Source organism: Schistocerca cancellata, chromosome 6 (assembly GCF_023864275.1).
Source record: "Schistocerca cancellata isolate TAMUIC-IGC-003103 chromosome 6, iqSchCanc2.1, whole genome shotgun sequence".
NCBI classification, from domain to species: Eukaryota; Metazoa; Arthropoda; class Insecta; order Orthoptera; family Acrididae; genus Schistocerca; species Schistocerca cancellata.
Window position 1 is genome coordinate 246,626,332 of NC_064631.1, and position 12,285 is coordinate 246,638,616.

Below are 12,285 nucleotides of genomic sequence, written 5' to 3' on the forward strand. Positions count from 1 at the left end.
GAATAAAAAGACAGACAGTGAAGTAGGATAATTTACAATGATTGCTGATTAACTTTAATATAGAAGAGCTACACGTATTGTTCATCTGAGATAGACTGTTGTTGACTGGATATGTTATGCTGCACAGTGACTATTATCATATACGTGTTAAATGAGACTTAATTACGTAATTAAGACATGGGCTTGCCATAACTAATTCAGTGTGGGGCTTTGAAATTTATGGCATAAAACCTGTGAAACCAAATATGTTTGTGTCGACCAATAAAAAACTTAACTGGAATTGCACAGCAGGAAAAGGAGGTAAAGAAAAAATAGTAGGAGAATTTGGATAAGGGGAAATAATTGAAGGATGAAACCACTAGTACAATTTTGGAAGAAGCACTACTTGATCATTGTAACCTAGAACATTTCCAAGAACAAATGTACTCTGGTCATGATTTATTAGTTATGAAATGTAGATTTCATCTGAAAAAGCTACAGAAAGCAAGGAATGTAAAAACATGATTCCTGAGTAAATGAAACAACTGGAGGCTGTTGAGGGTTTCAATGGAAGCAATAGGCAACTGCAAAGCTATAGAGAGAAAGGAATGTAATTAGATGATTCCTGAGTAAATTTAAAAAACTGGAAGTTGTTGAGGGTTTCAATGGAAGCAACAGTCAACTGCTGGCTGAAATAGACCTGAAGATCAATGTTAACTTTGAGAAATGAAACAGTGTACACAGCAAAGGAACAACCACACAAAAAGACCCGGTCCAGCAGAAATCCTTGAATAACACAGGGGATATTAAATTTGACTGATGACCACTTCGTTGGGATATGAAATGGAATGACCACATAGGTCCAGGGTCATGGGCGAAGCAGTAGACTTCAGTTTATTGGCATAATTTTGGGGAAGTGCAATCAGTCTAAAAGGAGATTGCTTACAAATTACTCATGTGACCAATTCTAGAAAAGCTGCTCAAGTGTGTGGGACCTGCACCATATAGGACTAACAGGGGATATTGAACATATACAGAGAAGGGCAGCATGACTGGTCACAGGTTTGTTTGATTTGTGCGAGGGTGTTACAGAGATAACAAAGAAACAGAACTGGAAGACTCTTGAATATAGACATAAAATATACTGGGAAAGTCTACTAACCAAGTTTCAAGAACCAGCTTTAAATGATGACAGCAGAAATATACGACAATCCCCTATGTATCATTCACACAGGGTCTGTTGGGGAAAGATTAGAATAAATACTGCCTGCGCAGAGGCATTCACACAGTCATTCTTCCAGTGCGCCATACATGAATGAAATGAGAAGGAATATTAATAACTGGCACAACGGGATGTGCCCTCTGCCATGCACCTCATAGTGGTTTCCTGAGTTGTAGATGTAGATGTAGATATAGATATAGAAAGGAGAAAGTACAGAAATGCAGTAACTGAAGAAAGCAAAACATATAAAAAAAGTGTTTTAAAGAATGTGCACAATCACAAAGCATGGATGGCTAAGGGAGAGATATAAAGCAATAAAAGAAAAAATGAATATAGCAAACATAGATGCTGCATATAGGAAAATTAAAGAAATCTTTAGAGAACAGAGAAGTAAGTGTATGAACATCAAATGCTCAGATGGTGACCACATAGCAAGCAATGGAGAGAAAGCTCAGTTAAAAGGGCTGTATCAACAAAGTACAGAAAGGAAAGAAATTTGGAAACAATATTATGGGAAAGAGGAGGAAGAGGATGAAGATCAAATGACAGAGGCAGTACTGAGGAAAGAATTTGACAGAGCATTGAATGACCCAAGTTGAAACAAGGTAACCTGAATGAGATGAAATTTTATCATAATTGTTCAGATCCTTTGGACAACCAAACATGACAAAACTCTTCAACCTGGAATATTGTATATATGAGACTGGCAAGTACACAGAGACTTCAAGGACAATATAACAACCCAGTGCCAAAGAAGGTAGGTGCTGACACATGTAAACATCACCAAATCATCATTTTAATAGGTCATGACTGCAGATTACCAAAATGAAGTATTTATAGAAGAATGGAAAAACTGATAAAGGCCAAATCTGGGACAATTAGTTTGGGTTCCAGGGAAATATAGGAATAGGTGAGGCAGCACTGACTTTATGACTTATCCTAAAAGATTGGTTGAAGAAATGAAAATCTACATTTATAGCATTTATAGAATCGAGAAAGCTTTTGACAATGTTGACTGCACTATACTCTTTGAAAATACAGAAAGCAAAATGTTACTTACACTTGTACAAAAACCAAACAGCTGTTGTAAGAGTCAATGGACATAGAAGGCAAGCTGTAATTGAAAAGGCACTGAGACTTTGTTGTAGCATATCCTCCATATTATTCAATCTATACACTGAGCCAGAAGTAAAGGAAACCAAACAGGAAGTTGGAAATGGAACTGAAATTCAGGGAGATGAAATAAACATTTTGAAGTTTGCTGGTAACACTGTAAAACAGTCACTGACAGAAGTGGGCTTGGAAGTTCATCTGAACAGTGTTTTGAAAAGATGTTATAACATGAAAATCAGTGAAAGTATTAGATGAGATATGTGGTAAAATTTATTCAGGTAATGCTGAGAGAACTGTATTAGGAAATGAGACACTAAAAGTACCAGATGAGTTTTGATATTTGGGTAGCAAGATAACTGATGGTAACTGAAGTACAGAGGATAAAACTGCAGACTGGCAATAGCAAGACAAGTTTTTCCAAAAAACAGAAATATGTTGACACTGAATATAAATTTAAGTGTTAAGAATACTTTTATGAAAGTATCTGTCTGAATTGTTGCCTTATATGTAAATAAAACATGGAAGACAAAGAAGAGAACAGAAGCTTTTAAAATTTGGTGCCAAAAAAGAATGTTGAAAATGAGATTAATAGATTGAGTGACAAATGAAAATGTACTGAATTACATAGGTATTAAAAGAGATTTTTGTCATAAATTGACTAAAAGAAGGAATAAGTTGATAGAACACATCTCAAATTATCAAGAAATAGCTAATTTGGTAATGGGGGAAAGTGAATGGGTACGGGTTAGGGCAGATAGGGGTATAAAATTTGCAGGGGGAGTCCTAGACTTGACTACAGTAAGCAGGTTCAAATAGATGTAAGTTGCACTAGCTATGCTGAAATGAAGAGATTGCAAAATTTTTATTCATATGACCGGTTTCGATTCATCTAGAACCATCTTCAGATCTGATATTTCAGTTACAGGAGTAACCCATCCAAATCCAGCAACTTTCACATGCTGTGTCACATTTTATTCATATGACTGGTTTCGATTCACCTAGAACCATCTTCATATCTGATATTTCGGTTACAGGAGTAACCCGTCCAAATCCAGTAACTTTCACATGCTGTATCACATTTTTTATGTGATGCAGCATGTGAAAGTTGCTGGATTTGGACAGGTTACTCCTGTAACCGAAATATCATATCTGAAGATGGTTCTAGATGAATCGAAACCGGTCATATGAATAAAAATTTTGCAATCAAGACAGATTGTAAGTAACATTGTAAAATCACTGATTGCTGCTATCCTATCAGACATTATGTCTGTTTTTGCGAAATAAAGAGACTTGCACAGGATAGACAAGTCTGAAGAGATACACATCAAAATAGTCTTTGGACCAAAAATTACAACATCAAGAAACATTTTAAGACTATGTTAATAAAAGAAACTGTAAAAGATCAGTAGCTTTCACCTACCTTGGGTCCTTTAGGTCCTGGGAGACCTGGAAGTCCATCTGCTCCAGGAGGACCCTCATCACCTGGTGGACCTAGAGGCCCTGGAAAACCTTTCATGCCTTTTACCCCCTTGTCAGGCTGAATTTGAGACTGAGGCGGGTAAATCAATGTTCCTTGTTCACCCTTAGGTCCAGGAACTCCCTGCATACCTGACAAAAACATATCAGATAAGTTAATTAAACTCAAAAATATTTTCAGTGGAATGCACAAATGTTACAACTCCTGATACAATAGCCAACATTTCAGATTTGATATTCATCTTTACTGCATGCACAAACACGCATATATACACAGATAAATAGAGAGAGATACATGTAAGTATGTATTCATCAAATGCCATTTCAGTACACTCCAAGCCATCATGATCACCATCATAATCATCAACCTGTTAATGCTTACTAAAGGGCTCATCTAGACTTTTCCCAGCCTTATGGTTTTCAGCTATATGCAAATGATGTTCTGCCATGTTTTAAAGGGTCCTCAAGTGACCTTTCGTAAGGTCACCACCTCAGCTTTTTTCCTCCTTTCTTGGAGTCCAGCAATGAAATTATTTGGTCCACCTATGATCCATTCACCATGCTTCATGTCCCACCACCTCCATTTAATTTTTCTTACAGTTGTAACAACATCTTCTAGTCCTATGTGTTTCCTAATTAATTTGTTTGTTTTCCAGTATCTCTCCCAGTAACTCTTTAACATGCATCTCCATGCATCCCCATTGCTTACCAAGCAAATCTCTGTTTTTGAATGGTTTTTGCGTTAAAAGCACTTGCAAGTTCTTGTCTCACAGCCATAAGGCAACAGTAAAAAAAATCAAAAACAAATTTACTGTTCACGAAAAATTGTACATATTCTGTAACTGATAATATTATTTCTATTTGTAAAAATAGGTCAACTATGACAGCAACACCACAGGGCGCACACCCCCTAGTGCCAAGTAGTTCTCTTAAGTGGGAACAGCTGCCAGCCATTTCACGTTGCTGTTAGTAACACACATGTTTAGGTGAAATTTTATTTTGGTGTATGGATTTGTAAAACCTATGTCATTTTTTATATTATTTGACAACTTTGTTGAAGCTGTATGTTCACTTTGTATCAAAGGGTATGTATTACATCTTAAATATCATGTTGTTATCTGGTGGTTTAGTATAGGGGCTCCATTTATACATGTGTGTAATTTTACAGGATTGTAAATAAGTATTTGTCACCAGAAACATCCTGTGACTATCATTTCACGATGAAACAGCCATTTTAAAGACATTTTTACTCTTTTCAGGCCCCAGACCTGGTAAATACAGGACCTCCCTTTCATGAATCCAACTTGATATACACAAATTTGATGATCTACTTGCTCCATAAGCCTAGCCTCCTATGATTTGGATGACACCTTGTAAATCTGAAATATGATAGAATGGCCACAGTAATTGTTGACATAAGTTCTATCTCCCTTTTTGTGAAGAGGGTGAATCAGTGCTGTTTTCCATTCACCAGCTATTATTTCAGTTTTAAAGATAATTTCCATCTCTTGACATAGGGCATTAAAGGTGAATTCATCTCCATTTTTAAAGATTTTTGCTGTGATTGAGTCTTCTCTGGTGGCTTTTTAGTTATACAGTTCTGCGCAATTACCCTTCTATGTTCATCAGGAGTAGGGGGAGAATTGTTGTTTATTTGCTCTGGGACTATTCTTGGTCATTTTTCTCTGGATTCTTCACAGTTTAGCAATTTCTTGAACTACTTGGCTAGGATCTCACAATTTTGTTTATCATTCAAAGCCAGTTTCCCACCATTCCTCTTGAAGCTCAAACTTGGTGGTTTTTAATGCAGCCTGAAGACCCTGTAAAAGTTCCTGTTGTTGTTCCTTTTAAATTCTGACTCAATGTTCTTCCTTTTTGTCTGTGAATCTAGGTCCCTCGTCCTTATGGAGCACCTTTGCAGTCTGCTTCTGTACTTCCTTTGTACTGTGAGAATTTATCTTCTTTTTTGTCTGTGTTCTAAGCTTTACAGGCCATTGCTCTTTGGTCAGCTGTCTTATCACAGTCATCAGTACATCATGAGTATTTACACCTCTTTCATGATAGTACTATTTCTTTTGCAGTACATATCATATTTTGCTGTACATCCTGGCAGGTATCTGTTTTTCTTTGTTGTAACAGCTCCTGGAAATTAGCTTTACTTTGCTTCAGCTTGTCAGAATTGATTCTTACAACTTTCTTCCAAGGCAGTTTTTTCTTATTTAATGGAAGAAGTCTAACTTTCACATGGACCAGGGAGTGATTTGAGTAAAGACTGGCTCCTTTCCTCACTTCTATGTTCATAATTTCCCTAACACTCAGTTTTGATACTATGATGTTGTCCAACTGGAATTCGTCAAAATCTTTTCATGTAAAGTGCCATGTATTCTTTTTGCTGATATGTCTCTTGAAATAAGTAGGCATAAGTTTAAGATCAAAGGCATCACACAGCTCAATAAATCTTCTGTCACTTATTTATTCTGTTGCCCACAGGGTAGTTGCCAACAATATTTTGAAACTGTTGTTCCTTTCCAATTTGCACATCAAAGCAATTTTGACACCGTCAGATGAAGTTCTTTGTAATTCATTCTCTAGCTGGGCCCCAAACATGTCTACTTATTCAGGGTTTCTTTGGCTGTCTTTATGTGTTGTGAGCACTGAAAAACGTAAACATTTTCTTTGGACATTTGAATGTGAGCATAGAGTGTTTACAGGAAGGTGAGCTAAGTTTTGGAGGCAAGTATTTGTTCAAAAACACAGAATGATTTGCTGAGCTGTTGTAGATTCGTTCCAATCCTTTTCCCAGATTTCCCTTTGAATATTCTGAAATTCCCTGAATCAGTGGTGCTTGAATTGTAAATCATGCCTCCTGTAATGTAAGATCAAAATTTTTGGGTTTCACCTTATCTACAGCTTTTTTCCACCCCCCAATCTTAAGTAGAGATCATATCTTGGTTGCTCCAAGGTAGTGATGGTTCTTAGTTCATAGATTAGACCTGGTTGCATTGACTAGAGTGACTAGAGTGTTAGTCTGATTTTAATTGCTTGAAGCGTTTCCAGATGGCTCTGACTCCATCTTGCATACTGGTACAGGCTCCCCAGAATCGGATGGCCTGTGTACACTGCCTATAGCCACTTCTGAATAATTACAATCCTATCACTCTTTCTTGAGGTTTGCTTAGTATTACTGTAGCTTTACAATTAACACTACATACATACCAGCACTGCCAGGCATTCCAGCAATTCCAGGTGGACCAGGAGCACCAGGCTTGCCCTTTGGTCCTTTAAGCCCCCGGGGGCCAGGAAGGCCAGGGAAACCTGGAGACCCTGGTATACCATTCAGACCAGAATCACCTCTTTCTCCTTTTGGACCAGGCAGACCTGTAAAATAGTTTAAAACTTATATTAATGACCATCTACTGAAGTTATTGGAGTAAATTTAGTATGAAAATAAGATGAAAAAAGACAGTAAGCCTTGTGCATCCTAAAAATACTTTTTTTCCTTTTAATCTGCAGATTATCCATTGAAGCTACTGGTGCAAATTTATTATCAAAGGAAGACGCTTAAGGACAGTAAAACTGGTGCAACCTAAAAATATTTTTCAATTTTATGGTTATGTTACACTTCTTTACCAACTTCAGGTTTTAATCTTCTGATGCCACCAATTTACATAGCTGATTGACAGCAACAATTTCTACTCACTACCAAATTCCACTTTCTTGTCTCAATATATTCATCTTTCTTCAAATCTAAATATATACATTTCTAAATAAGTAATACAAACATTAACAAGTAACACTGTTATAGCAATGAGAAGTGATAAGTACCTGGTGAGCAGACACCACAATCTTCTCCTCTTTCTCCCTTTGGTCCTTCTATTCCATCAAGACCTGCATACCCTGGTCGACCATCAGGACCAGGAAGACCTGGTGGACCTGCTTCTCCCGGAGGACCACGAATGGGAACACCTATACCCGGCAGCCCTTTTGGACCTGTGATCAGAATTTAAAATATTTTACTTTCATTTATTCAAATAAATGTACAATATTTTGACAATGATATAACTGCATATCTTTTACAGTGTTGGCTTATAGAGGTTAATGTTACATTTCTACACAGATTGCAGTAGGTGGTAATAAAAATATGAAAATAGCTTCCTATTAATAATCTGTAATCAAGAGTTTTGAAACACTTTTACATACAATCTAAATTTCAGTTATACTGTTAATTTCAATAAAATGCAGTATTTGCCTTGTGGTCCTGGATCTCCTCTATCACCAGGCTGTCCTGAGACTCCTGGTATTCCAGGGAAGCCATCAGGTCCTGGGGGACCCATGATGCTGGGACCTGGGAAGCCTTTCTCTCCCAAGACACCTTTTGGTCCAGGTAGACCTGGGGCTCCTGGCAAGCCAGGTGGTCCAGGATATCCTGAAATAAACATTAATAACTAGTTTAAATCAAACAATGGAAATTCCAGGATAGAATAACAACAATATGGAAAGGACAGAATCTCCTCACCAGATAGAGGAGGCAATGAGCTGCAGACAGTCATAACGAAAAACAATGCTAGAAATATTCAGATTTTGAACTAAGTCAATCATCAGACATTAAAAAAGAACTCATCACACACCTTCACACAATCACAACACAACACACACGGCCACTGTTGTCTCCAGATGCTAAGGTTACACTAATAATTAGTTTATTTCTTTTTCTTACTTTATTTTACCACCACTTGGAATATAGCTTTTCATACCAGTTGCAATTTCAAATATCGTCAAGAATTTGTCTAAGGACCAAAACAAAATAAGTTAACTCAGAGGTTCAAATGGATTTGAAGGTAGCAGCAACAAAATGAAGAGGGGCTTAATTTATAGCAGTGAAGAGAGTAAGAATTCGATAGAGTGAACATATTCAGTTTTGTTCATAGCCAATATCTGGCTTTAATCTACAACAAATTAAAACCACATTAATAAAATCTGTTTTCATCACTGTCCATGTCTCTGCACAACTGTTGCATCGAATGGAGTTTTGTAAATTGTAACAACATTATGTGTGGTTTGTACCAAGACTGTCTGGCAGGCAACCACAAAATCTTTGAGAGGCATATGAAAAGAAACATGCAAAAAATGGGTAGGCCAGTAGTTTTTGCATCAGTTTTTTCAAATGTTTTGATGTATCCTCCTTAATTTTGATTTAACTCTCCCTATTCATATCCCATTTCTTCGAAATATATCCCAGTTATTTCATCTAATATTTTTTCTGAAGTCTCATTATTTTGCAGAGGTGTTGTTATCTACAAACGTTGGCACTTGTGCCTGTGCATATACTTCCAGTTTTTATGCTTTTTCAGTATAACCACCTTGTTTACTGTTCCAGCATTTCCATCAGTGACAGCTATGTTAAAATGTTCTGGTACACTTACATTTACTTTGATTCTGCCTATTTTGACTTCCTGCTTGTATTACTTGTACATGTTTTACGTATATACTGCAAATCACATTTTTTACTTTTGTTGCATCCCTATACTCCCCATAATTCTGAACATCTTACTACTACATAAATCATCTATTATCTTCTTTATATCCATACATGCAACCAAGGCAACAGGATTTTCCCTAATCATTCCATTTAGTATCAATGTACCCTCATAACTGCTTCTTCTGTAGCTGTATTTTTTTCTGAAATCATGCTGTTCATCATACAATACCTTCAAATTCACGTTTCTTATGTTATTTCTATAAACAGAAAAATTTTGAGTAAATTATAAAGTAAAAAAGCAGCTCAAAATCAGCAGTTTTCAGTGACATAATGTGCCATTAGTGATTATAACAAAATACCACGAAATTTGACATTTTCCCCTGTTCCCATGTGAAAAAGTTATAAATCTGAGTGGAATGGTTTACTAATATTGGTAACTGGTAGTTACTGAATGCTGACACTGGATTTTGACTCTTTTTCTCAACACTGAGAATAGCGTATAACCTTACAATGACAGTTGATTGCTCATGTAAAGAACTATAGCTCCAGATGTGTTGTCCAATGGAAATACCCTACATTCAGTTATTCCTATTCCAGTAACAGTTTTAGTCTCTGATGTGACATTTCCCAAAACTTTTGCACAATCTATCAAACAATTTTTGTGAGATCTTTAATGCAGTGCATCAATTAAACTACATATTTTCATAGTACACATGTATATATATGAAAAACACCAAATTTGGCACTTTAGCTGTGCTAACACATAAATCACTATGGTGTCTGATCATCTTCCAACCAAACCTAGATGTCACTCTACAAAACAGATCATGAAGTCACCACAAACTCCATTCACAAAATAGTAAAAATAATACTGAATGAACATTGAAAAAAAAAAATTCTCACTGTACTGCATTACTATCAGAAAGACATTTGCTGAATGATGTCTCATGTCCTGTGCTCTTAATGTCTGAATGGAAAGGCACCATGTTAGTTTATGTATTTGCGAAGCTAAAGTTCTATATTTAGTCATTTTTGAATTTAGACTCGTGTGTTCCAAAAGTATGTACTTTAACTGATGAACCACATTAAAGATCTCCCCAAATCATTTTTAGCACAATTTGTTGCGTAAAAATATCGGAAAATCTTATGTCATCAAATAAATGTATTGCCACATTCCAAGTTAAACTGAAGTTTTCTTCATTATTGTAGAAAAAATAATTTTTTGTAATTAAACCAATGAGGTTTATGGAAATATGAAGGGAAAAATACTTCAGACAGATGTGACAGAAGCACTGAAATGCATTGGGTTGCACCTTCAAACCAGGTCTTCAAACAAGTCTTATGGCAACATATCAGCATGATCTATGTTCACAATTCTAGGTTCATCTTTCAGCCATGGGATGATGAACACTGTAAAGGTTTTTTTTTTTTTAATTTTTTTAATTGATTTATTGTTTTATTAACTATCACTACCAGTCACAAAATTTGTTAACTAATGTATTATTTATTTATTGTTGACATGTTTTGAGGGAATATCTCATCGTCAGGCTAAATAGCATTACAAAAACAATTTCACAATAAGATCATACAGATGTTACACAGTCTTTTCATAATTGCTGTGGTTATCCTGTGGAAGAAACCTAGTAAGAGGCGATGTCACTTTGTTAAGCTGGACTGATGTTTGCAAGTTTTGTAACAGTCACTCACTTTGTTCTTAATGAAAAGACTGTGTACATCTGTATGATCTTATTGTGAAATTGTTTTTGTAATGCCATTTAGCCTGACAATGAGGTATTCCCTCAAAAGATGTCAACAATAATTAAATAATACATTAGTTAACAAATTTTGAGACTGGTAGCAGTATTTTACAAAAAAAAAAAAAAAAAAAAGTTGAGACAGTCACGGTCAAAAAATAGTCAAAATGGCTTCAAATAATGAACTCTGTTAATGAAGATATTGCAACATGAATTCATCATTATCCATTTTCTGCTACACCAGCAGGTCCTTCACCTCTCACATTTTCTGCGATCCATTGCTTCCTTCTTAAGGCTGCTGTATGTTGTACCATCCATCATGTCATCCAGTATCTGAAATCTCTTCCTTCCTCACTTCCTTTTCCCTTCTATATAACCTTCTAAAACTGTTTTTATCAGTCCATCATTCTTTCTTAATGCGTGCCCAATCCAATTTCTTTTTCTTTTTTTATTTCATTTAGTAACTGTCTTTTCTCCCCCATTCATCTCAGTACCTCTTCATTTTTTACTCTGACCATCCAACTTATTCTTTCCATCCTCCGCCATGTCCACTTCTCAAAAGCCTCCAGCCTTTCTCTATCTTTCTTCCTCAAAGTCCATGTTACAGTGCCATACAGAAGAACACTCAATACAAAACATTTTATGAGTCTTTCCCTCAGTTCTCCGTCCAGAGAATTGTGTGTACATGAATGTCAAGTCTTGACTTTGTAAGACATTCTGAAGGAATACAAATCCCTTTGTAATTTATTGGGAAAGCAGCTGTCCATGTTGGCAGGATATGTGGACAATGTCAAATGCCTGGTGGCATGCTGAAGCCAGATTGCTTTCCATTTCAGATTAAGACATCATGCAGATGTTTTCACACTATAGTGAAATACTGACATAACAGCAACATAATGTCTTAGAAAACATTGAGGTGATGACAGTGCTTTTTTTTAACAGAGTATGGTTGCAAAGTTATTTTTCTATAGTTGATTAGTTTTAATAGGTTTGACAGACATGATTTCTTCCTTTAAATAATGTCAATAAATGTGATCTGTGCTGGCAGTAAATATACTGTAATTCATGTGCAGATTCTGATCTTGAAGATAACACTTAAAAATGAAATCAGACAAAAATAAGGAGTGTACATTACTTCAAACAAAATATCTCAGAGCTTAATATCAGAACTGTCAAAACGTAATGGCAAAATTGGTAGAAAATAAAACTAAAATAGTCGAACAATAACATTGAAACTGGCAAAAAAAAACAACACCAAAATT

At 35.9% G+C, this 12,285-nt stretch overlaps 1 protein-coding gene across 1 annotated transcript in view; it reads right to left on the reverse strand.

Annotated features, from left to right (window-relative positions):
• The window catches only part of LOC126191497 (collagen alpha-1(IV) chain-like), a 594,967-nt gene that overhangs the window by 158,140 nt on the left and 424,542 nt on the right, over window positions 1–12,285 (reverse strand). The window contains exons 10-13 of the mRNA XM_049932389.1: window positions 8,040–8,216; window positions 7,616–7,780; window positions 7,007–7,168; window positions 3,735–3,922 (exon numbers count right to left, since the gene is read on the reverse strand). Coding sequence (XP_049788346.1) covers window positions 3,735–3,922; window positions 7,007–7,168; window positions 7,616–7,780; window positions 8,040–8,216 — 692 coding nt within the window. The remainder of the gene's footprint in view (window positions 1–3,734; window positions 3,923–7,006; window positions 7,169–7,615; window positions 7,781–8,039; window positions 8,217–12,285) is intronic.